The sequence below is a fragment of the Podarcis pityusensis genome (assembly GCF_964106645.2).
Source record: "Podarcis pityusensis genome assembly, chromosome: 4".
Lineage (NCBI taxonomy): Eukaryota > Metazoa > Chordata > Lepidosauria > Squamata > Lacertidae > Podarcis > Podarcis pityusensis.
Window position 1 is genome coordinate 13,510,896 of NC_138027.1, and position 26,952 is coordinate 13,537,847.

General features: G+C 46.7%; 1 protein-coding gene across 1 annotated transcript in view; it reads right to left on the reverse strand.

Moving 5' to 3' along the window:
- The window catches only part of ME3 (malic enzyme 3), a 97,079-nt gene that overhangs the window by 10,539 nt on the left and 59,588 nt on the right, over nt 1–26,952 (reverse strand). The window contains exons 6-14 of the mRNA XM_081002147.1: nt 24,559–24,720; nt 20,413–20,516; nt 10,867–10,976; nt 5,601–5,698; nt 4,317–4,430; nt 3,122–3,227; nt 2,835–2,977; nt 1,082–1,255; nt 120–218 (exon numbers count right to left, since the gene is read on the reverse strand). Coding sequence (XP_080858273.1) covers nt 120–218; nt 1,082–1,255; nt 2,835–2,977; nt 3,122–3,227; nt 4,317–4,430; nt 5,601–5,698; nt 10,867–10,976; nt 20,413–20,516; nt 24,559–24,720 — 1,110 coding nt within the window. The remainder of the gene's footprint in view (nt 1–119; nt 219–1,081; nt 1,256–2,834; nt 2,978–3,121; nt 3,228–4,316; nt 4,431–5,600; nt 5,699–10,866; nt 10,977–20,412; nt 20,517–24,558; nt 24,721–26,952) is intronic.

The window sequence follows — 26,952 nt, forward strand, 5'->3', positions numbered from 1 at the left end:
TTTTGCAAGGTACTTGCAAGGTACTTGCAAAAAGGCAGAGGGACCATTTTGTTTTCAAGAGGAAGGCCTCCGATGTACCATTTCAACCTCGCCAAAATGGAAAAGGCCACGAAACTTACTTTGACAGCAATTTTTAAGGAGACATCTCGTATGGAGCTCAGAGGCGGATACAACCTTCCTTCTGCAAGATTCTCCTCAGTGACCTCTTCTGCGATTGACTAGCAAGGGGAGGAAAGGAGAGAGAGAGTTGTGCGGATTTTCAGCAAGATAAATGCGAAGGCCTTCTGAATGTGAGCTCTTCACTGGTAGTCTTCACTGAGACTATTATCCTACCTAGGCAGCCTTCCCCAGCTGCCTAGGTAAGATAATAGAAAACTCCCTGCCTATTGATATCAAGCAGGTGCCTGATAAAGCCATTTTTGTTTAGGCAAGCCTATGCAGACATGTAGAAGGTTGCTGTACATTTCAATCTGGTTTTCAGCTCCTTGCTGATTTTATCTCTTGAATGTTTTGCAAAACCACTTTGAGGTTTGTTTGTTCGTTTGCAATCTTGTTGGCATCTATCTGTCTCAAGGGACAATGGAATGTGCCTCTGGGGGTGAAGCCAAACTGCTGTGTTAGCAGCACTTAAGTGGCTTCTCCGGGGCACAAGCCTGGGCAGTGTGGATGGAGGTTCTGGGCTGCCCAGACGACAAGACCCCCCTCTCAGCCTCACTGATGTGGTCCAAAGGAAAGCAGAGCAATACATTGCCGGAAGGAGGCGTACAAGGCGCCATCCAACCATCTTAGGGACTCCACTCCAGATTTGTGTAGAGTTTCCTCCTTAGCCTTTTCTTCTCCCGAAGGCAGTGTATAAATTTTATAAAATAAAAATAAACTAAACAGCTTCCCTCACAGATAAACCTGGGTCTTGTTCCTGCGCCTTGTGAGAAAGGGGACTTGGGGGGCGGTAGGCCTGAAAACAGAAGGTGTATGTGCCCTGGGAAGGAGTTCTGAAAGGACAAGGCAGAAAGGGGTAGTGGGCGCAGTCCTGAGAAATTTGCCGCCGCAATGGTGGCAGAAGGAAAGGAAATTCCCAAACCTCTGCTGTGGTGAGAAAGATATCGTCGGAGATATGCCGGACTCCACAGGCGATGACTCCCAGAGCAACTCCGGGGAAAACATAGGCGTTGTTCCCTTGGCCTGGGATGAAGGTCTGTCCATTTGGCAGGGTCACTTTGGAGAACGGGCTCCCGCTCGCAAATATGCCTCGGCCCTGTAAAGAGAGCAAGAAAGATTTGGGCACCTTGAGAGACTTGCGAGAACGCCAGGCAGCTTGGGCAGAAGTGGAAACCGAAAGGAAGCTTGCAGCCTTCGTAGCAGCGGCCTTGACTTCTTCAATCACTGGCAGAAGAAGGGGGGCACGTGCCCTTTCCATCAGTGGTAGAGCGTGTGCCACCCCCCCTTGAACCCACTCTGTATTGCAGGGGGTTGGACTACGTTGTAGGAATGGAGCACACTCCTGCCCGCGGGCAGCCTCAGCTGTCTGCGCGGATGACCTTGGGGTGCGCACCAAACTCCCCCCCACAGATAAGGCCAGAGCTGTCTGAACATCTTGCCCTCTGTCTAACCTTTGGCGGTCTCAATAGTCTGCCATGTCCTGTCTGTGACCTTTGTCTCCTTCGTCATACATTGTGCAAGGGGAAAATAGCGCGGTGGAAATAACTTTGTACCACCCCATGATCTCGGGACTGGAAGATGTGTAAAGGTCACAGCCAAAAATGGATCTGCCTGGGTTTGCATATTGTGTCAATAAAAGGAGCCTCCACAGAGCTGGCTGGCAGCTTGCTCCTGCACAGCTCACCTGCATTATCAACTCCTGCCTCATGTCCTTCACTTCACTACGTGACCCTCGTGGTCCCTTCCAACTCTACAATTCTATGATTCCGATTCCATGAGCTGCTGGGCAGGCCAGAACTCTAGGCGGGGGCTGGAGGTAAGAACATCTTGACTGCCGACTGGAGGAAACTGCACCGAGAGACCAAGAGCCATGACTGACTGCTGCTTTTGCTGAAGCTATGAGAGGGGCAACTTGACACCCTTTTGGGCTGTAATGTTCTGCACCCCCTCCGCTGCAGACTTCCAAGTGTATAAAAGTAAAGGGTAAAGGGACCCCTGACCAATAGGTCCAGTCGTGGCCGACTCTGGGGTTGCGGCGCTCATCTCGCTTTACTGGCCAAGGGAGCCAGCGTACAGCTTCTGGGTCATGTGGCCAGCATGACTAAGCTGCTTCTGGCGAACCAAAGCAGCACATGGAAACGCCGTTTACCTTCCCGCCAGAGCGATCCCTATTTATCTACTTGCACTTTGACATGCTTTCGAACTGCTAGGTTGGCAGGAGCAGGGACCGAGCAACCGGAGCTCACCCTGTCGCGGGGATTCGAACTGCCGACCTTCTGATCGGCAAGTCCTAGGCTCTGTGGTTTAACCCACAGCGCCACCTGCATCCCCTCCAAGTGTATACATGTTCTAATACACCCTATATCTTAAAGACACTAGCTAGTAGCTTCCGCTGTGTCTCAATTTTCCCAATGGAAGCACAACCTTGGGGAAGCGCCTGGAATTCTGTAATTTCATTCAGCGGCTCAGCAGAGAATGGGGTGGCAAGGTAGTAATATTTTTAAACAGCTGTCTTTAACTGTTTGCTTGTTTTTAAAAGCAGTAACCTTAATGTTCCGTTATAAATTTTTGCAAGCCACTTAAGAGGTTTCCTTGCAGTCAAGTGGTACACAATTATTAAATTTAATTAATTAATCAAAAATGAAATGAAAGCAGGAGGAAGGGGAATCTTATACCTCGGTCAAGCGGTAACATTGTTCCGCAGTGCATTCTGCTTTGCTTGTAGGGTTGCTCAGGGCGAACACAATTGGCCTCTTGTTGAAAGACCCCATGTCCTTCAGAATCTGATCAGAGAAAGCGCCAGCAATAGCAGCCACACCTGCAACAGGTAAAGAAAAAACAAAAACAAAAGCATCAGCAAATGGTTTATCTCTTAAGGCTGCAGTCTAAAAAGCACTGCTTAAAAGCAGAAATATAAAAACAAAAGCAAGTGTTCCAAAGCAATTGGGAGCATAACAGTTACCAATGATGGCTGTTGGTTTTACTGCCTTCACCACTTCCTCCAGGGTCTTCACGGTGGGATGGTCATGAGCAAACATCTCCTTCTCATGGTTCAAGTGACTTCTGCCCTGGGAGTCAAACAAAGCAAAAGGTGATAGACTTGAAGCAGATGCCTTTGCCCTAACACTAGATATCTGCTAAGATTATGCCATCTGGGCACCAAGAACTTATGACTTGTTCTTGGTGGGTGCCCCACAAATGCTGGAGAAGCTCCTTTCCTCTGGAGACCCCCCCAAAGTCCAAGTCTGAGTGCTATCTGAAGTTAGTGCAAGACGGTAATTTCAGACCCTCCAAGTGTCCCTATTTACAGACACTGTCCCAGTTTCTGATTTGATCTTGGAATGTCCCACTTTTCCTTAGGATGTCCCTGTTTTCATGGGAGAAATATTGGAGGGTATGGAGTTATCCGACCCCCCAAGTTGTCTGAAGGCAATCCTGTATAGAAAAGGGTTTTTTAAATGTTTAGTGTTTTATTATGTTTTAATATATGTTGGAAGCTGCCCAGAGTGGCTGGGGCAACCCAGTAAGATGTGTAGGGTATAAATAGCAAAATTATCATTATGGAATGGGATGTCCCCATTTTCATCGGAGAAATCTTGGAGGGAATGCTATTTGCTGCGTTGACTTTTGACGGTTAAAGAAGGGAGACGATGGCATCACTTAAAATTTGACACACCACTTTTCTATTTAATGGATATTTCATTCTATTTGGTTTTGTCAGTATGCATGTGTTAAAAAAATTTTTTTAGCTATCTATCCCAAATGCTTGGGGTTGGAACAAGGGGGGGAGGGAAGAGGATTTGAGAAATCCAAGAAACTAATACATTCCTATGTATAGAGGCCTTGGGGAACTGGGCTCGGTTTTCAAAAGGAACAGAGGATGAAAATGGACAGGATTCCATGAGTCCTGTGAACTCACCATTGCAAACTGCATTACAGACAAGTATTATACAGCAGCATGCTGGACTGTCAAGTTATATTGGCATACATGTGTTTGTGGCCATGGGTGCTAGCCAATAGGTGCTCTTCACAATAGGCTTCTTTCATTTCTTCACTGAGCCATCCCAAACATTTGCAAAGTTGCTCTCCACACACACACACCCCTGCCTTCCCCCAGACTTGCCCCAGGATGGGGAGCATAGACCTGTTGTTAATACCTTTACAATGAGTCCCTTGGAGTCCACCATCCAGATTTTTTTGATAGCTTCTCCCCTTGAAATTCCTTCCTTCTCCAGGGCCATCACAATCAGGTGAGCTATGCCCATCGCTGCCTGAAAACACAGACAGAAAAGACAACCGATGACATGCCCAATTCAAAGTGCTGGTGTTGACCTCTAAAGCCTCAGAACCGCAATTTTCAAGGATGACTTGTCCCCATATAAACAGACCCAGACTCTGTGATCTTCTGAAGCCCTTCTTTGTGTGCTTCCTCCTCAAGAGGTCCCAAGGGTGGCAACACAAGAACGGGGCCTTTTCTGCAGTGGCTCCCCTTTTGTGGAATGCTCTCCCCAGGGAGGCCTGCCTGGCACCTTCATTACGTATTTTTAGATGCCAGGCAAAAATGTTCCTCTTCAACCAGGCCTTTGGCTGATTAATATTCTACAGTCTTTTAATTGTGGGGTTTTTTTTGGGGGGGTATTGTTTCTGTTTTAACTATTTATTTGTGCTTTTATCTTCTGAACCGCTCTGAGATCTTTTGTTGAAAGGCGATATATAAATCTAATCAACCACCACCAGCAATCATTTCCTCTATTAGGAGAAATTGCCTATCAGTTAGAGTTGTTTGATAGTGACCACAGGCAGACTTGGGAGGTAGTGGGCTCTCTTTTGCTGGAGACTCCTAAGGAGATGATGGGGTGGTTATCCATTTTTGCACTGTAGAACCTGCATTTACCAAGGGGTTGAATTAGAGGACCGTTGTGGTCTCTTCCAACTGTGCAATTCTGTAATTCTAATTCATTCCCGCAATGAGGGGGGGGGGGAACCAGAAAGAAAAATCACCTGGGAAGGGAGGTGATTCTGGTTTCTGGCTGGTTTTGGTGTGTTTTTTTTTTGTTAATTAAAATAATCTGAAGCACTGTTTACTTCATTCGCTAGACACAAAGCAGAAGCTTGTGAAATATGGGTAGCCGTGGGTCATGTCTCATTCTCTACGAAACGCTGCAGGATCTTTAGGGACTTGGCACAAATGTAGGCTCACATCCCAAGCCATAAACACAAGGGTCGTTCTGGGCCGTCTCCCTCACAGCTGTGTAATCTCTTTCTGCAAAGCTACCATGTGAGGAGAGCTGCAAAGCTCAAAACTACCCCCGCCTCCTGAGGCTTACGATGACTTCACTGCTTTCAAATTTCTGTTCAGCTATTTAAAAAGAGAAAAAGGAATGAGCAAAAGGGAAACGGTGACTTGTTCGGCCTTTCCTCAAGAGTAACAGGTATCCTACCTCTCCAGCTCCTTGGAAGACAAATTTGTGGTCAGAAAGCTTGTTCTTTGTGATCCTCAAGGCTGCAAGGATGCCAGCTACTGCAACAGAAGCAGTTCCTGGGAAAAGAAAACAACAACCCCAAACCCCATAGAGTCACATGCCGTTGCTGGAAATGTCCCTGGGAACACAGAGATAACAAGACAGTCAAACTTTCCCAGGGCTTCAAAATCAGCAGCAGAGGCAACTGTTTTCTGTCCCGTTTACTCATGAGATCCGTTGGACAGTTGAAAAAAACAGGGCTTTTCAGTGGTGGCATCAAAATTATGGAACTCCCTGCCGATTTGAAATGGTTAACAAATATGTTTCTGTCTCTAGCAGCTTTTGAAACATGGTGCAAGTTCTGCAAGGTGTTTGCTTTGAAGTGTATTTTGCCGCCTGTCTTAAATGTGTTGATTGTTAGAATGCCTGATTTTGTATTTTGGTAGTATTTTGTGCTGTTGTCGGACGACAACTCCCATCATCCCTCACCACTGGTCCTGCTAGCTAGGGATGATGGGAGTTGTAGTCCAGCAACAGCTGGGGACCCACGTTTGAGAGACACAAGGCGGCTTGTGGATTGCTCAGGTTCATTCTGAAATGAAAGATGGGCACCACTGAATATGGATGAAAAACAAAGGAACGCAAGAAGCCCAAATGCTTGTCGTCTTGTGTTGTATCTCCAGAAAGCTCATGAGCAGAACACTGAGCACATTAGCAGTCTTTCAGATCACAGTCTTAGGAAACATTTATCCAGCTAGGATTAAAAATTAACACAGATTTCCCTTTAATTTCCTTCACCTGCCTCCCTTCCATGCCTGTCTCAATTAGGCATAGAGAAAACTATAATGAATAGTTCAGGAGGGGAGAGATTTCAACATTATCTTGGGCAAGCATGCAATCTAAACAACATTTAAAACCCAGCAGGTGCTGCGGCTCTGCTTTTAAGTGTTAGGAAACGCCACATCAAAGGGGGAAATACAGACAGTTATTTGAAGAGTAATCACAGCAGGTTCCTTGCCCGCAGTGTGAACACAGCTTTACAATTTGCTATGGCATTCATGAAATCCAGTGAGATGAATGTTGGCTCAGCTGTCAATCCACCTCCTTCCGCACACTTCAGGTGAGCTATTCTGTTTTTCCTTTTGAAGAAGTTGCACAGGTAGGATTCTAGGCTTAGTCCTTTATTGGTTCCCCCCACCCATCACCTTTTTACCCTTGCGGTGTGTATTTTTAGGACTCACTTTATAGTTATTTAGTATTTAGCGCGGACACCGAAAATCGCAGGCGTGGGATCCGGCCCACGGAGGGATCTCCATGGGACTGATCTGGCCCAGGCAAGATAAACCTTGCTGACCTCTGCCCTGCACGGTAGGTTAGGGGGAAAGACAGTGACTGGCTCAAGGTCACCCAGTGAGCAGTTTCTTGTGTTCTGGGTGTTGACCAATCAGCTCACTGCCTGAAACACACATAGTTGTTTTCCTCCTTGGTTCAAACGAAACCTTCCTACAGATGTAATCAAACCACTGTTTCTTAGAAGGCTGCTTGTAAGACCTCCGTTGATGTCTTTGCTTTTTCCTATAATCACTTTAAAAGGCCTTTATGCAATAATCCATTCTTGCACAAAAGATTAAAGGGATCTAGCTATTTATCTATCTATCTTTTGACCAAACTGCAGGAGGCAGTGGAAGACAGGAGTGCCTGGCGTGCTCTGGTCCAGGGGGTCACGAAGAGTCAGACATGACTAAACGACTAAATGACTAAATGACAGCAATCTTTATCTATCTATCTATCTATCTATCTATCTATCTATCTATCTATCTACCTCTATCTATCATCTATCTATCTATCTATCTATCTATCTATCTATCTATCTATCTATCTATCTATCCATCCATCTACCTCTATCTATCATCTATCTATCTATCTATCATCTAGCTAGCTAGCTATCTTATACAGCGGTACCTCTGGTTGCGGACACGATCCGTTCTGGGGTGCCGTTTGCACCCTGAAAAGTCTGCAACCAGAGCAGCACTTCTGCGCATGTAAACACTTCTGGGTTTGCCGCATTCTTAATCCAAAAAAAGGCAACATGAAGCGTTCGCAAGAAGAGGTATGACTGTATATGAATGTTCATCATCTCAAAACTGCTCTGCACTCCTCTTTCCACTAGGTGGAGCTACGGATTAATAGTTGGTTTGTAAAGCTAACTAACTAAGTGGACACTGCCAAATAAACTCAGGGTGTTTATTTTTTAAAAAATGCTCTCATAAAGATAGAAGAAGTGGGGTGAGTGGGTTGAGGAATCGATGTTGCTGTATGACTCAGCCTGTTCTGTGATGTGGTTTTAAGAAGCCTATATCCCTGCAAGACAGGGTGTGTCGTTACTCATAATCCTATCCAATTCCAGATAGGATGAAAAGGTTGCAAGGCTTTGGTGCAACGACAAGAACCAGTAATAGGGTTTTTCCCCCTCCTCAAAATGTGTTTCTAATCCTCCATCGCCTCCACATGTTTGTTCTCTCGCTCTCCAATTACTCAAAAGACAACAAAATTAATGCACCCTGGGCACGGAAGAATAATTTATCTTTGGGATTACAGTTTGATGAACTTGAAGGGGGGTTAAAAAAAAAAAAAAGGTGTTCGCAGCTGCTTTGCACAAACCGTTGGCTAATCAATGTTTGTTTAATCCCAAAGGGTCACTCTTAAAAAAATAAATCTTGCCACAGATTGCTGAAGGGATTCTTTTGTAAACTCGTCTCTTTGCTTTCCGCAAACTTGCAAATTTCTACTTCAAACAGAGTTCCTTAATTAACAAAGGGAAGCTAGACTGGCTAAGGGCCCAGTCCCTCACCATGTTTACTTGCAAGTAAGTGGCTTTAATTTCAATGGGGCTTATTTAAAAGAATGTGTGTTTAGGATTCCAGCTGTAAGTCTCCTTTGGAAAGGGAGAGGAAGGCTGCAATCAAAGCTTTAATTGTCTCTTGGGAGTCACCCCCCATTTCAGCTAATGCACCATTGTTCACAAGTTATGCTTATTCTGCTTTAAATGTCACCACAATCCCCCTCTAGCTAGTGTGGGACAAGACATTCCCCCATCTTCCCAGCCTGGATTCTGGCCATACTGCTCTGAGACCAGGCTGATATTTGTCCTTCCAGACTGGTGTTTTTTTGTTTTGTTTTTGGCAGGTGTAAACAGTATCTTAAAAAGCAGAGACATCACCTTGCCGACAAAGGTCCGTATAGTAAAAGCTATGGTTTTCCCAGTAGTGATGTATGGAAGTGAGAGCTGGACCATAAATAAGGCTGATCGCCGAAGAATGGATGCTTTTGAATTATGGTGCTGGAGGAGACTCTTGAGAGTCCCATGGACTGCAAGAAGATCAAACCTCTCCATTCTTAAGGAAATCAGCCCTGAGTGCTCACTGGAAGGACAGCTCCTGAAGTTGAGGCTACCATACTTTGGCCACCTCATGAGAAGAGAAGGCTCCCTGGAAAAGACCCTGATGTTGGGAAAGATGGAGGGCACAAGGAGAAGGGGACGACAGAGGACAAGATGGTTGGACAGTGTTCTCGAAGCTACCAGCATGAGTTTGACAAACTGTGGGAGGCAGTGGAAGACAGGAGTGCCTGGCGTGCTCTGGTCCAGGGGGTCACGAAGAGTCGGATATGACTAAACGACTAAACAACAACAACAACAACATCATGAACATGCTGCTTTTCCATTCCTTCAGAATGGATAGGTTTGATCTTCTTGCAGTCCATGGGACTCTCAAGAGTCTCCTCCAGCACCATAATTCAAAAGCATCAATTCTTCGGCGATCAGCCTTCTTTATGGTCCAGCTCTCACTTCCATACATCACTACTGGGAAAACCATAGCTTTGCAGCATGCCCACCCCCAAAACCTTTGAGGGTGCAGTGTTGAAAGAGGAATTGCATGTGACTACCTTGATACTAGCTCATTTTTTTGCCATCTCATTTTTGAGATGGCAAGAATAAATATCAAATATCAAAAATGAGCTGGGAAGAATAAATATTGACATCCTGGGCATCAGTGAACTAAAATGGACGGGAATGGGCGAATTCAGTTCAGATGACAACAAAATATCTACTACTGTGGGCAAGAATCCCGTAAAAGAAATGGAGTGACCCTCATAGTCAACAAAAGAGTGGCGAAAGCTGTACAGGGATGCAATCTCAAAAATGGTAGAATGATCTCGATACGAATCCAAGGCAGACCTTTTAACATCACAGTAATCCAAATTCCCTGAAAAAGACCCTGATGTTGGGAAAGATGGAGGGCACAAGGAGAAGGGGACGACAGAGGACGAGATGGCTGGACAATGTTCTTGAAGCTACCAGCATGAGTTTGACCAAACTGCGGGAGGCAGTGGAAGACAGGAGTGCCTGGCGTGCTCTGGTCCAGGGGGTCACGAACAGTCGGACATGACTAAACGACTAAACAACAACAACAACAACAACAACAACAACAACACCAACACCTTGATACCAGAATGAGCACAAATAATTGTGGATGCAAAATGAGAAGGACATCTGTAGGGGCCCTTAATCCTACCAGTGGGGTCTACTGATGCAAGAAACTAACAATTTCAATTATCTTTCCAGTTTCACAGGGGAGCAGAGGGTGGGGTTTGTGGAAGAAAAGTGCATCAGTGAAAGGAATAAGATGTGTGTGTGTGTATGTGTGTGTGTAAGTGTAATCCAGAATCCAGCTGACCCTAAAAGGCTGCAATGTGACCGTGAATTTGCATTCCTCAGTAGCCTAATACAAGCATATTTAAAGCCCCCAGCCCCCAAACAGCACGAAACAGACTCCAAAACACTTATTTGAGCAGAACTTAAAAAGGAAAAGATCAACGAGGCGTTGCAAAAAGCTGAACAAGCCCCAGAGAAACCCAATTGATGGTAGTTCCATGTCGCCCAGAACCTTACCATCTGTTACTGACATCACAGTAGCAGCCAAGAAGAAATGAGTCTTCTTACTGCCAGATAGTTGTACTAATGGGTGTCATCCGCTGCCAACAACACTTCCGAATGCCCCTGCGGACTTTTTCCTCAAGTCTGGGATGAGCTAGTTCAGCACATCCACACGTCTAAGACGCCACACAGCTTCTGTGCTCATCCTTTGACCAATTTCCTCAACAGCAGAAAGCAGCTGCATGCGAAATCCCACGCAGCGTGGCACCAAGTCCCGTGTCTCGTCAGCAAACGCTCTGCATCTCTTACCTTGAATGTCATCATTGAACGTGCAATATCTGTCGCGGTATTTGTTGAGAAGGCGGAAGGCATTGGCGTTGGCAAAGTCTTCAAACTGAATGAGGCAATTCATCCCATACCTGCAGTTTTCAAAAGAAAGACAAAGATTAACTGAGCTGGAGTCTGGTGTCAGCGCAAGTCTTTCCAGGAAGAAATGGAAGATCCATCTTCGCGCAGCATTATAGAATATTCTAATTTTGCACACGGCTGGTCGACCATTAAAAACATTATTTAAAAAGCCATTAAAAGATCCTGGCAATAGGTTGCATTCAGCGAAGTCCTACTCAGAGTAGAACCACTGAAATGAACCTATGTGAGCCATGGCCTTTAACTTTGACAAGTCTACTCTGAGTAGGGCTAGTGTTGAATGTCAAAAAGGTGCTCAGTTTAAGATGTGGTCCAACACAAGACAGGCTCTGTTGGCTTGGAACCATCAAATTCGGTGTAAAAACCCCATTCAAAACAAATTCCTTTGCCTTCTATATTTTGGAAGCACAAAACAGATGACTCAAGAGGCAAATTTCTGATTTTGGCATTTGTGGGCTACAAGGAGGGCAGGAATCAATAATGTCTTCTCAAATGTAAATGAATAAAGAAGAGATAGACATATGGCCAGCAGGTCATTAGTATGTTCAATGACTACATGCTCCTCTAAATATTTATTGAGCATTCATGATGAATTTTCTTGCACAAAGCTTACATGGAAGTTAGGAATGTACCTGGTCTTTATTAAGCATTAGTTGTGATTGATTTGCACTGGGGTTATAGGACCTCAATGCAAATAAATCACAATTAATGCTTAATGCTTGCTTGCGGGGTGCTTATATGTCATCTTGTTAGTGATTTGTTCATTTTACACTTTCCAAAGCACCTCCCTTTCAGTTTCCAAACTCTAGAAAGCCAAGTTTCTCCTTTAAAGTGGATTTGTGTTTTGCACTGGTGTATCAGGCCCCTTAGGGACGCAGGTGGCGCTGTGGGTAAAACCTCAGTGCCTAGGACTTGCTGATCGTAAGGTCGGCGGTTCGAATCCCCGCAGCTGGGTGAGCTCCCATCGTTCGGTCCCAGCTCCTGCCCACCTAGCAGTTCGAAAGCACCCCTAAGTGCAAGAGATAAATAGGTACCGCTTTATAGCGGAAAGGTAAACGGCATTTCCATGTGCGGCACTGGTGCTGGCTCACCAGTTGCAGCTTCGTCACGCTGGCCACGTGACCTGGAAGTGTCTTTGGACGGCGCCGGCTCCCGGCCTCTTGAGCGAGATGAGCGTGCAACCCTAGAGTTGGTCACGACTGGCCCGTACAGGCAGGGGTACCTTTACCTTTACCTTTATCAGGCCCCTTTAACCCACTTTAACTCTGCAAACCTACACCTTTGGTGTGCGCTTGAATCCCTTGTGAAGAACGGTGACAGTCGGGAGGCAGCCCAAGTGACAAAAAAGAAAAGAGAGAGAACTAAACCCTGCAGCGTATGAATAATCATAATCACAATACTGCTGCCTTTGGGACCTCAAGCATTGCAGGGAAACGTTGGCACAGCTCTCCCTGAGAAATCCGGCGTGAACAAGTGGGACACACCGAGGGCTTGAAACCAGAAACTGAAACCAGACAAATCATCTTTTGCTTCTAGCCAGGCCACTGAGAGCCCCATTCATTGCAGCTTTTAAAAAGACTCCAGCCTTTGTCAGCCTCTCTCAGATGGGGCCTTTTTTTGTCGTCGATATTTGTGGACAATTTCCCCTGCTACGGTGCTAAAAAGTGCCTGTCAGCAGGAAGGTCCAATGATGGCCTCTCTTTATTGATCCAGACAAGCAACCCACTCCTTTGAAGGGGGGGAAGCACTCAATTCTTACAAAGGCCCCTCATCCTATTCATTCTACAGGCAGGTAGGTACCCGTTTTTCAGGGACCACTTGTAAAGCACGCCATAAAAGCTCCTTTCTGTTTTAAAAAATAGAAACGTATCTCCACTTAAATGCTACTATCTCATACACCCCCCAACATTTTGGGAGGAAAATTTGGGGCACCCCCCATCCCATCGCTCGCCCCCTCCTTGTTGCCAAACCCTTTCTTGGCCGCCCACTTACTGCCGCAACTCATTCCTTGGCCCCCCTTCCCCTCTCCTATTTCTGTTTTCTGTCTTCCACCTCCTGCTCCGCAGCCTCATGAGAGGCTATGTGGAATGGAGTGTCCTGGGGAAGGTTGCCCCAGCCTGCACAACATTGGGAGACACTGTGCTGTCCAGAGCGGCCCAGGGAAGGTTGCCCTGACCTCTGCAGCATCGCGACCAGTTTCCTCCTCCTCCAAACAATGCAGACGTACTTCCGGAAGTTCTGTGGCTCAAGGAGGAAGAGGAGAGTGGTGACGTACGGGGTCAAGGTAAGTTTTCCTTCTGTTTTTTTGGTGCCGTGCTCTGGAGTCAGCCTATGATGTAAGTCATGGGCCCCGCCTGCCAGCTTGCTCCCTAAAATATCAATGGTTTGCTCATTTCTATTCCTGCCAACCTAGCAGTTCGAAAGCACATCAAAGTGCAAGTAGATAAATAGGTACTGCTCCGGCGGGAAGGTAAACGGCATTTCCGTGCGCTGCTCTGGTTCGCCAGAAGCGGCTTAGTCATGCTGGCCACATGACCCGGAAGCTGTACGCCGGCTCCCTCGGCCAATAAAGCGAGATGAGCGCCGCAACCCCAGAGTTGTCCGCGACTGGACCTAACGGTCAGGGGTCCCTTTACCTTTATATATAGGGTGCCTACATTCAGCATGGACTGGTTGCACAGTAACATGTGCAAATGGCTTTAGATACCTATTAGGTTCATAAATTACCATGTAGCATATATTCAACACAAAAAACAGCAACAATTTGCGGTTGACAAAGGACAGCTGGACATATAAATGGCCCCATTACCTTCAGTAGCTTAGGGCCTCATCAAACCTAAATCCAGCCCTGATAGGGGGTATGCTATTTTTGATCTGCTGTCCCACAGAACCTTGCTGAAATGATTGGTTCTCAAGTGGAAGCATGTGACCCGCAAGAGGCCGTATCCTTATCCCAAAGTGGACCACAAAAAGGGCTCCAGCGTCTTGTTTTCTTTTAAGGAAGAGGTGGAGAGGAGGAGAAGGAGAGAGCCACAGGAATGCAGAAGAGCTCTTCCGGATAGGCTCAAAGGCCCATCTAATGCAAGACAGCAGCCAATAAAGATGCCAAAGGAAAACCCACAAGTAGGACCTGAGGAGACCCACCCCATACCCACTTTAAAAGACCCAGGGCACCCGTGAACAGTGCCCTGGCCTGAGTCCTGTGGGTCAAACTCTGAAACTGCTGGCTCATCCGGAAGAAAACAACATTGTGCTCCACAGCAGCTTCCAGTGCAGAACCAAAACCATGAACGCATAAAAAAAAAATATTGGCCTTCTGGCAGCTTCTTGCAAGTTTCACACGGATGACCCACTTACAGGATCTGCCCTCGCAAACTCTTCACAACACGGACCCTGACGTTTATGAAAGCGAGTGTTCAGTGTTAAAATTCCTGCCGAAATACTCACTTGGAGAAAGGAAAAGAAACTTCCCCCAAGTTTAGGCTCTCTTCCCTTGAGCTAGTAAAAGAAGATGGCCAGCCCAGGGTTTGCCCTGATGGGTTTAGCAGAGAGAATGAGTAACACGACAAGCATGGAGTGCTTGCAGTGGGGAAATAGTATGCATTCTTGGTTAGCGGATGATGCAAAAATCAGAAAGGGCGAAAACTGCACGATTAGGAAAATGAAAGGTCACCTCAGACTCATCGGGCTGAAGAAATCGGTCTATGAAAACGTGCGCTAACATCACATGAAGTCCAGTTACTGCTGGACTGCAAACTGCAAGGGAAAGTTCACATGACTCAATGTTTTCTCACAGCTGGGAAAGGGTGGCATGGATGGAGGCATAAGCGCAGAAGCAGAGTCTTGGAATAATTGGTCCCAATTACCTCTTGGAACCCTCCCGGGTTGCAGAGGAAGGCAGGATTAAGGGGCTGAATTTTGGTTAGAGAGCAGACTTCTCCCTGGAGATGTTTGCACTGGGAGATGTTTGGAGGTAAGGAAAACAACGAAGTAGCTTATTGCAGGAAATAGGTACGTGGATAGAAAATATTATAACCCCCATGCAAGCCTTGCGACATGCAAATCAAGATGAATACTCAGTAAACAGGTCGACTAGAGAGTCCCCACTTAAAGTGGTTGGATCTGACAGTGGGCACCCAAGACTGAAAAAAGTGTAACAATTTTCGGTATTTCTTAAAACCCGTTTTCATATCCCTTATTTCTATTCCAGGTCGCCCAAGGCTACTCACAGGAGAGGTAGCGTAACTGGCAGAATAAACAGAAAGGGATAAGAAAATCAATGCAATATAAAAATATTAAGAAATTTCTTGGGGGGGGGGATTTGGAGATTGCATAAGCTTTATTAAATGCAAACCCCAAAATTTGGAACCCCCTCCAAACTGATAGCAAATCCTGTATCAATTGCTCATTTGGGGGGGGGGGGTACAGAACGCAAAGCTTGTGGTACAAAACAAGTACAAAACTTTGGCATCAGTTTGGAGAAGGCCCCAAATTCCAGGGTTCGCATTTAATAAAGCTGGTTGCCTTTGGCCTCACAATCCTGTTAGCAAGAACAGGTACTCTGCCCGCCCTTGAGATTTACCACGTCACCACGTATCAGGAACCGGCACTCAGCTGGAGCAAAGGGCACAGCCTCTCAGCAGGACTCTGCAAACAAATGAATACTTGGCAGAAAATTCCCAGGCGTACTGCAGCAACCCGCTTCTCGTGAGTGCTTTCAGATGACCTGTGCATTCAGAATCCATTGTGATTTGCCTGCTGGCTATTTAGCGAGCATCTGTCCTGATTTTTTGTGGGGAGGTTAGACAATGTTGGGTGTCAAGTACACGTTATCCCACACTTCTTGATGATGAATTTCGCCTGTCACTTTCCTGGCTGCAAAAAGGACTCCGGGAGGAAGTGGGTTTGTTGTGCAGGAGCTCAAAATCTACTTTAATTGTGCAGCTCAAATTTGTCAGCTAAATTTGCCATTGAGATGCTGCTGGATTCCAGCTCAACGACTCAGGCCCCAAATACTTGAAAGACCACTTCTATCTCTACAGACCCACCTTGGGTTCTAAGATCAGCAAAGGGGGCCTTCTTGGTAGTTCCTTCTCCCTTAGAAGCTTAGTTGGTGGTGGACCAGAAGAGGGCGCTCTCTCTGCAGCAGCCCTGAAATTCTCTCTCCATAGAGTTGCACCTGGGACCTTCTGGCCAATGGTGAAGATGCACCTCTTTGCTCTGTCTTTTGGCACTCAAAGTGGATATTTTTCGGACCAACCTTGGTGCCAGCAAGTTGCTTTAAACGGTTTTTAATATTGCGTTATAATGCTGAAACCTGCCCTGGGGCGAAGGGCAAAAATAATAACAGCTCCCTACCAGTATGGTCAATGGTCAGAGATAATGGGGAACGCCAACAACTTCTGGGGATAGGGAATGTCATGGGTCCCCCAACCCTAGGAGCTTTGGGTCAGGGATACTGGCTGAACGAAGCATCTCTCAACAATGTTTCCTGCTGTTCTCTCCTCCTCCTCCTCCAGCAAAGTTGCGCCAGTCGTCCCGAGTGTCTGCCTTCTCGGGATTTGCGGCCTGCTGTCAAAACAGGGGAGGAGGGCTGATGAAAGGGAGCAAGCTTCTCCTTTTCGCAGTCAGCCTGGCAAAATGGGTGTGCGGCGTGAAACGAAATAGGAGAAGGCTGTTGACAGTTTAATGAGACTTCAGCGACAGCGCTCCTGAGAGTGTGGGAGCGCATCTGAGCCTCTCGCTCAGACACCCATCATGCCAACACAAAGCAGGAGGTTTGAGGCTGGACCAGAATCCAGCATTTCCCCGATACCTGGAGACCGACGACTGACACGGCTGCGGCACAGTATTGCAGTGAGGGAAGAGGCAAAGGGGAGGAGGATATGGGAAGTTCCATCTACACGTTCTTCACTTGGAAACAAATGCCACCGAGTTCAGTGGAGCCTGCAAGTCTGCACAGGGTTTTTCAGCTTAGCTGGTGCAATCCTTTGCATGCCTACTCAGAAGTAAGTCCCATTCTGTTCAGTGGGACTTACTTCCAGGTCAGTGTGGATAGGCCTCAAATGAGGTCAAGAGAAATCAGCATGAGGTCATATTTGTTTTCAGTATTTCACTGACGAATTTTGGTGTCAGGTTCAATTTCTCTAGAGGCAGCTGGGGGTTGGTGAATCTGTCAATTTCATTTCCTCTCTAGTTCCTCGTTTTTCCACCCTTATGTTTACCTCTCCACATTTCTACATCGACTTGTGATCGCCCCCTTGAACCCCTCATGAAAACTTGTTGGCATCTTAATGTGAATTTCTCCTGACATATTTTGTGTGCAATGTCCAGTAATATGGCTGTTCACACACATCATTTCTGAAAGTGCAAAATTAGATAGGTTCACCTGCAAATGTGAACTGAATTGGATTACTCCCCAGGAGTGCCAGCTTGGCCCTTCCCCCCAGCAATCTGCCCCTGGAATTTCTGCCTCTTGCCCTTTCTGCTGGAATGGTGAGAATGACAAGCTCCCAGAGATGATAAGCTTGCCATTTAATTGGCAGGTGCATCAAACAAAACTTTAATTTCTTAATTGGAAACCAATTTAATTGCGGAGGGAGAAAAATAAAAACCGGTGATGCTGTAAGATAAGGAAACACTTTAAATTTTTTAAAACACAGTTTGGATCTAGGTTAGCACTGAAGGAGAAGAAAATGTTGAAGATGTTTCTTCTTTTAAACAGAGTCGTAGTTTTTATTTATTAAATTGAAGAGTGAGATGATTTTGCAATATGCAAATGTAGGTATACTTAACTGATTAGATAGATAGATAATTTATTACGGTCAAAGACCAGCTCACAACTTAACTGATTATTAAAAGGCAGGTGATTTCACTAAAAATCATTTTAACCCTTGCTTAATTATCTTCCCAGTCTTTTCACAGGGCATTGGAACTGTTTTAGCACCACCAAAAAAAGGGGTATGTCTCCTGTGCTCACATGCTGTACTGCAGATGGTTAAGGGAACGTGGAAGAGGATCTCAACGGATGATCACAGGGGTCAGCCAGATTCATAGAATCTTAGAACTGGAAGGGACCCAAGGGTCATCTAGTCCAACCCCCCGCAATTCATTATTGAGGAAGGTAACTCTTAAGATATTTGGGTCCCAAGTCGTTTACGGGAAACCGCTAGCTCATGAGCCTATTCAGGAGGGCCAAGCCTCTTAAACTGAGGACACACTGACCATGTCAAGCTGCACCCACCTGCCTTACGATGTCAGGTGTGGGGCAGGTAAAGCCACAGCTGCCCCATAAGTGGATTTGCAAGCACCACGGACCAGCTGATCTGCTTTAGGGGAACGGCTTGCAGATCAACCTAACAACTCTGTTTTGCATCGCTATTCCAAAATCTATTAATTGCTCACGTTTGAAAAATAGCTACATGCCTGAGGCACTGAAATATACAGAGTCGCAAAGTGATTTCATGCTCTTTATTCAGCTCATAGTGGTGAGGAGGAATGAATGAAAGTCCCCTCACAGTATCTGCTTTATATACATTATTTACACAATGGGCTGCACATGATTGGCTAATTCCGGAATTCTACTGTAAGCCAATCAGGTTGTGGATTCACTTCTATCTGGAGCATGATTGGGTGGTTCCTGCCAACCAATCATACTGCTGCATTGTTCTAGGACCAATCAGACTGCTGCATTCTGAATCCTATTGTTCTAGGACCAATCAGACTGCTGCATTTTGGATCCTATTCTAGAACCAATCAGACTGCTGCAGTTTGGATCCTATTCAACTCAGTACATAACAGGCACCATCATCAAGTGGCTAATTACAGGCCCCTCCAGGAATCTTGGAAGATCAGAACAGCTGCTGGATGTTACTCATGAATTGTAACGTTCATATTAGAGCAGTGACTCTTCACTTAAGTTTCCTCTCCTGTGTTCCATTAAACTCCCTGTTTCTCTGAGCTGGTAGGAGAGATTCCCAATGGAAGCAGCTCCCTGGTTCTCACAGGAATCTAAATGCTTACGATTGTGCTCCCCTTTAAAGATCCACGTTCAAAGGGCCTGCTAAACCACTGGTGGAACCAGTATGGAGAAAGGACAGAGAGTCTGAGAGACCCCAATCACCGCCACTCTCTTTTCGATCTCTCCCACCAATGTATGCTTAGGTTTATTTATTGAATTTCTGCTGATATGTTTACAGAGAAGGGCCACAGCTCAGTGGTAGAGAACATGCTTTGTACACTAAAGATCCCAATGGCATCTCCAAATAGAGATGTCTGAAGTCCTGGTGCTGCCAGTCAGTGTAGACAATGTTGAGTTAAGTGGACCAGTCACCTGATGTGGTATAAGGCAGCTTCCAATGTCCCTCTTTATCTGAATTTGCATAGCTGTGCAATATTCCAATCTGCTAAAATAAGCATGGGGATTATAAAATCTCCCCTACCACTCAAGCCCCATCTGCATACTGCCCCAATTCGTTTTTCAGTCCAGCTGTCACACGCCAGAGCGCCTGACCAAAAGATGCTCGTATTTTTGGTCTCATGCACTTCTTGTTGTTGTTTAGTTGTTTAGTCATGTCCGACTCTTCGTGACCCCATGGACCAGAGCACGCCAGGCCCTCCTGTCTTCCACTGCCTCCCGCAGTTTGGTTAAACTCATGTTTGTATCTTCGAGAACACTGTCCAACCACTACCTCCCGAAATAGCTCGGGACCAAAAAACCAGCGTCCCAATTTTGATCATAGGGCATTGGAGGGTATGCCAGTGTGGTGTAGTGGTTAAGAGAGGTAGGCTCGTAATCTGGTGAACTGGGTTCAAGTCTCCGCTCCTCCACATGCAGCTGCTGGGTGACCTTGGGCTAGTCACACTTCTCTGAAGTCTCTTAGCCTCACTCACCTCACAGAGTGTTTGTTGTGTGGGAGGAAGGGAAAGGAGAATGTTAGCCGCTTTGAGACTCCTTCGGGTAGTGATAAAGCGGGATATCTAATTCAAATTACTTGCTTTTGATGCATTGGAACTAGACATTTAAAAGTATACCACCATTCTTTGAACCTCAAAGAATCCTGGGTGCCTTTTTTTTTAATAAAAAAAACACAGAAATACAGAAATACATTTAACCACCCTGGTGATAACTGGGCCTTGTTTAACATGTCTATATGTGAGTCACAACTGTCCCTTCCTGAGGGGCCTACGATGACAGCAGGAAATTGTTCCAGATAAACGAGTCTCTCTCCCATCAGATTTCTGTGGACATAAATAACCTTGACTCGAGCACAAAGGGTCATTTTCAGACCACCCGTAGGGGCACATATTTAATGGCTCCCCTCTGCCCAAGTCTTGCCTTGAAACGGACTGTTTGCGTGGCTAGTTTTAACCTCTCTTAAAGCCAAGCAGCTAATGGGAGGAAACACGCGCACTCGAAATTCCACTCACTTGTTTGCAACTGCTTGCATAAACTCATCAATCAGGCTGTCGTACTGTTTCCCACGAACTCTCTTGTGCTTCAGGCCAATGTAGAGCGGATCGTTCAGGAGGGCCTGAAACGGAGTGAGAGAGAAAAAACAACAACGTCTGCCTGCCTGCTGCTTTTTGGCCCAGCAAGGTAGAAACTCATATTCAACCCATTCAGCAGGATGCCTGATCGTTACCCCCATTTCAGGAAGTTAACCCTAAATAAGACCCAACTCTGCAGGCTGTATGGTTTCTGTGCAATTAAACCAGCCCCCCGAGGGGATAAAGCAAATGCAGATATATTTTGCAGTGTGAGGTCTTATTCTTGTCTCGGCGTTCTAGCGTAGCAATGGGATGGGGCTGTTTGGAACTTAAAACTGCCACGATCATTAATGCCTGCCATTCAGAAGGTCGATACAGGAAGACTGCTTATTTGGAGATACAATGCACCTGTGACTCTGGACAAATTGAAACAACAGAGTGTGTGCTTCTCCAGTGCCTATACTATAGAGACATTCATATTAGCCTTATCTCCCCACTACTCCATAAATACCCAGGACACACAGGACAATTTTATACCTCCCTGCTGTGGTCAGATACCAATCCTGCTCCAACACACAGTGTTGCCAGATTCTGCACAGCAGGGTTCAAAATTCATCAGATGGTGACCTGTGCCACAAACTAATGAACGCTCACATCAGAGTGCTCTCTAAACTGATAGTTGTAGTTTTTTACATACTAATCTTTTATGCTCTTCCATATCCATTTAATGGATATCTGCTCCTTGGGAGAAAGGCAATGGCAAACCTAGACGGCATCTTAAAAAGCAGAGACATCACCTTGCCAACAAAGGTCCGTATAGTTAAAGCCATGCTTTTCCCGGTAGTCATGTATGGAAGTGAGAGCTGGACCATAAAGAAGGCTAATCGCCAAATAATTGATGCTTTTGAATTATGGTGCTGGAGGAGACTCTTGAGAGTCCCATGGACTGCAAGAAGATCAAACGCATCCATTCTTAAGGAAATTAGCCCTGAGTGCTCACTGGAAGGACAGATCCTGAAGCTGAGGCTCCAATACTTTGGCCACCTCATGAGAAAAGAAGACTCCCTGGAAAAGACCCTGATGTTGGGAAAGATTGAGGGCACAAGGAGAAGGGGACGACAGAGGACGAGATGGTTGGACAGTGTTCTCGAAGTTACAAACATGAGTCTGACCAAACTGCGGGAGGCAGTGGAAGACAGGAGTGCCTGGCGTCCTCTGGTCCATGGGGTCACGAAGAGTCGGACACGACTAAATGACTAAACAACATATCCGTTTAATGTTCCTAACCCTTCTTTTAGATTCTTATAGTCTTTTAGAGATACCTTCTGTTTTAATACTTTTTTAGAGTTCCAAAACGATTCTAAATTATTGTACCCCACCGTACTTATGCTGGTCTATGACCGTAATAAAGATTTGATTGACTGATTGATTGATAATGCTGTTCTCCCAAAAAATATGGTGCAGTCGCATTTAGAATACCGTGTCACTTCCCTTTGAAAGGAATATTGTATAGAGATGGAAAAGGTTCAGGGAAACTCAACCAGACTGATAAAGGGGATGGAGCAACTTCCCTTTGGAGAAAGGTTAGAGAGGAAGCTCAGAATGTTTTGTCAGTTGCTGGGAATCTCAAGCGGAAAGATTCGCACTCAGGTCCTGCTTTGGGGCTTCCCTTAGACACCTGGGCTAGATGGGCCTTTGAACTGATCCAGCGGGGTTGTTCTTGTGATCTTGTGTCTTACTTTATACGAGGTTCCCAACAGGCCAGTGGCAAGGTCAAGGCCTGCAAAGCTGAAGGACCACATTGTTGTTTTCCCAAATGATTTTCCATCCCGGCCACCATGCTTGCTCCAAACTGGAACGTCCAGCGCAGCCGATGACTCACAGGAAGGCCTGCCTCGGCTTTTAGCCTGGTGGGAAACAGGATCCTGGCTCAAAGCGAAGGAAACAGAAGCAGGTGTGATGACTAACTGGCCTCGGTGACTAAGTGGAACGGGATGCCGTTTGTACCCTGTGAAGACTTGGTAGCCGTATCAAAGGCAAGGGATGCAGGGGGCATCCCAACAGCAGACCCCCATTGTCCCGTGACTTCCCCGCTGCTCCACGGACGGCTGACCTGCAGGCACTCCCACCTCATTGTTGCCGTTGTTTTCCAAAGCTGCAGGCGCACAGCTGTGCTCTATCGCCAGGAAGCGTAAAAGGGGATTCCCTGAGTCGTGACTCAAGTTCCTCTGTGCCATAATGAACTCCGCAGAGGAAAAAGGCAACGTTTTATAGCAGTGTTTTCTGCGCAGACAAAGGGCACTAGGTTAAAGGAAGAGCCAGCTGTCTCCTGCTGCTAGAAAAATAGGGAATATATATAAATAAAAGAAAAGGTACCACTATCAAGCCCAAACCCAGGTTTTTCTGGATAGAACCAGGGCCTTTTTTTGCAGCCTGAGCACAGCTCTGGCACCTCTCAGGTGGCACCATTGCCACTGTAAGAGAACAAGGGAGATGTTCATGGAGACCACCCCCTTCCCAGCTGTAACTCCACCTGAAATTAGCCTTGAAAACAGCCTTCTATTGGCTATTAGAGATGGCTTCCTGCTCCCCTAATTCGGAGGGTGGGGTGAGGCCTCAGCCCCCAGCAAAGGCCACTTGTGGGCATATCCAAACCCATAGGCACCACATTATCAACCTGTGTGGTAAGCTGTCGAATGAAAAAGAGAGCGAGAGCAAGCTTTATTTTTAAAAAGAGCATTTTGTTGACTAAACTTGGACACATCAATAAGCCGTGAGGTATTTACTGGCTAAAAGAAGAAGAGGGGGCAATCCCCCCCCCAAAAAAACCCCCTCTTTGCAGATGTCCTTTCTGGCACAAGCTAAAACTGCTGGAGTCGCAAAGCAGAAAACTGCTAACAGATGCAACCCTCTCATATTATTATCGCAAGAATTAGAGTGTGTGATCTGACAAACCGCTGAAATTAATTAGCCTCCAGCCACCCACGGGGGGATTCTTCGTTTGCTGAAATATAATCTCTTCCAAGCAGCCGTAGGGATGTGTTGGTTTCAGGAAGAGTAAAGGCTGTATCAGGCCTGGGCAGACAAGGATCTTTTAAACTCCCCATTATCGCGCTGAAAGATGGAGCAGACCTCTTCAACTCCTGCTGGCTGGAAAGCTGTTTTGAGTTTTCGGCCAGCTGGACGGGAGAGAATCCAGCATTTATCTTGAGCTCGCAATACCTGCTGCAATGTTTTAGACTCCAAGAGGTTCCGCAAGAGCTGGAAACTGTGCTACAATAGTCACTTTGTGCCTGTGTGCGCATTCAGACAACCATCCAAACCCAAAGTATCTCAGGGACTGCCCTGGATTTCTGCATCCAAAATCTAATATTCTAAAGTACTCACATGTGTCGCAATGCACGTTATTAAACCCTTTTGCCAACAAAATTAGGAAGAGGTAAGATGGGACAGAAGGGATGCGGGTGGCGCTGTGGGTTAAACCACAGAGCCTAGGACTTGCCGATCAGAAGGTCGGTGGTTCGAATCCCCGTGACGGGGTGAGCTCCCGTTGCTCAGTCCCCTGCTCCTGCCAACCTAGCAGTTCGGAAGCATGTCAAAGTGCAAGTAGATAAATAGGTACCGCTCTGGCGGGAAGGTAAACGGCATTTCTGTGTGCTGCTCTGGTTCGCCAGAAGCTGCTTAGTCATGCTGGCCACAGGACCTGGAAGCTGTACGCCGGCTCCCTCGGCCAGTAAAGCGAGATGAGTGCCGCAATTCCAGAGTTGGTCACGACTGGACCTAATGGTCAGGGGTCCTTTTACCTTTGCCTTTAAGATGGGTCAGGCCAATGGCCCATCTAGTCCAGCATCCTGATCTCACAGCAGCCAACCAGAGACCCATGGGAAGCCCAAAACTAGGACCTGAGGGCAACACTCACCCCTCCTGTAATCCACAGCCACTGATATTCAGAGGTATACTGTGTAAGGCTAACTGAATTTCCTGGGGCAGTGCCCCATACGCTCTAATGGACCAGCCTCCACTGACACACGCATTACCTTGAGATTCTAGGATAGCAGCAAATGAATACGAGGAAGTCAAACTCACCTCGTTGTCTGTGCCAACATCCAAAAGGACAGGTAGGCAATGTTGGGGATGGACGCCCCCACAAGCCGTGTAGAGAGCAAGTTTCCCGACAGGGATTCCCATGCCGTAGCTTCCCAGATCCCCCAGACCCAGAATCCTCTCTCCGTCTGTCACCACGATGGCCTGTGAGCAAAGAGAGAAGCCTGCTGTTAAAAAAAGCAGCATTTGATACGACTGTGCAAGAGATTGTATTCCACAGGGTGAATGAAGGCAGACAACACATTTGCACAGCAGTAAGGCCATTCTATCGGGACGCGGCTGGCGCTGTGGGTTAAACCACAGAGCCTAGGACTTGCCAATCAAAAGGTCAGCGGTTCGAATCCCCGTGACAGGGTGAGCTCCCGTTGCTCGGTCCCTGCTCCTGCCAACCTAGCAGTTTGAAAGCACGTCAAAGTGCAAGTAGATAAATAGATACCGCTCCGGCGGGAAGGTAAACGGCGTTTCTGTGTGCTGCTCTGGTTCGCCAGAAGTGGCTTAGTCATGCTGGCCACATGACCCGGAAGCTGTACGCTGGCTCCCTTGGCCAATAAAGCGAGATGAGCGCCGCAACCCCAGAGTCGGCCATGATTTTACCTAATGGTCAGGGGTCCCTTTACCTTTAAGGCCATTCTAGAAGCGCCTTTGCCGCTTTCAGAGCAATTTTATCCTCTCCGGGTCGAGCGTCAAAAGACTGACACTGCATGTTTGTAAGGGGGGTGGGAATTGAGTATTGGTATGGCACTGATGGGTTAGTGCCTGTGACGTCACTGAGAGAACTTGCCACTGCCACCAACCCCCTTGGAGGCTTTGCAACTGCCTTAACATTTCTTTTCATTTAATAAGACGGCGAGTGAGTATATTGATGTGTAGCAGCATGTCTGGCCCTTAAAAATAAAGAATGAGTGAATCCTACCCGACTCACAAGCGAAGCAGTGAAACGAATTGTAAAGCAGGAAAATGTGCAGACTAGGTCAACCTAAATCACTAAGGGGCTTGAGCTACTCCCCCCCCCCATGAGGAAACTTAGCACATGTGCTGAGTGGTTAGCCCAAGGCAGAGGTTTTCAACCTTTTGGTGGCTAACAGATTGAGGTTGAATCCTGACAAGACAGAAGTACTGTTTTGGGGGGACAGGAGGCTGGCAGGTGTGGGGGACTCCCTGGTCCTGAATGGGGTAACTGTGCCCCTGAAGGACCAGGTGTGCAGCCTGGGAGGCATTCTGGACTCGCAGCTGTCCATGGAGGCACAGGTCAATTCTGTGTCCAGGGCAGCTGTTTATCAGCTCCATCTGGTATGCAGGCTGAGACCCTACCCGCCTGTGCACTGTCTCACCAGAGCGGTACATGCTTTGGTTATCTCCCGCTTGGACTACTGCAAAGCACTCTATGTGGGGCTACCTTTGAAGGTGACTCAGAAACTACAACTAATCCAAATTGCGGCGGCTAGACTGGTGACTGGGAGTGGCCGCCGAGACCATATAACACTGGTCGTGAAAGACCTACACTGGCTCCCAGTACGTTTCCGAGCACAATTAAAAGTGTTGGTGCTGACCCTTAAAGCCCTAAATGGCCTTGGTCCAGTATACCTGAAGGAGCGTCTCCACCTCCATCGTTCTGCCTGGACACTGAGGTCCAGTGCCGAGGGCCTTCTCGGTAGTGGCACCCGCCCTGTGGAACGCCCTCCCACCAGATGTCAAAGAGAAAAATAACTACCAAACTTGTAGAAGACATCTAAAGGCAGCCCTCTTTAGGGAAGCTTTTAATGTTTAATAGATTATTGTATTTAAGTGTTTTGTTGGAAGCCGCCCAGAGTGGCTGGGGAAACCCAGCCAGATGGGCCGGGTATAAATAATAAATTATTATTATTTTTATTATTATTTGGGGTCCACGACTCCCTTGACCAACTACATTCTTTCTGCAGCACCCCTGTGGGGCTCAGGAGCCCAGTTATGCCACCGCTTGCCTGCAGAGCTGGCAGCCCCTCACCAGCAGGAATGAGACAAAGGAAATAATGTGGGTATGTCATGGGAAGTGATGCCTGTCCCAGTCTGCTTTTAAACACCCTTAAAAACTAAACAAAAACTGACTCCAGTTGCAGACCAGATGGAAAAAACCCCCCTCATAAATAAGGAAATAGGTGGATAGGAAATCTGCAAAGGGCACGAAAAGCACGGGTGCAAATGGGCTGAAAGTCCAGGATTGCCCTGCTTTTGCCTTTTTGCCTTTGAAGGGCAAAAAGGGATAAGAAGCCATTGCAACTTCAGGAAGTAATTTAATTTGCTTATTTTTCATACGTCTAGTTGGCAGGCTTTGAAATGATTTACTGTAGCCTTTATCACCCACAGGAAGTGCAAAACACAATTTAAAAGAGCTTTAAT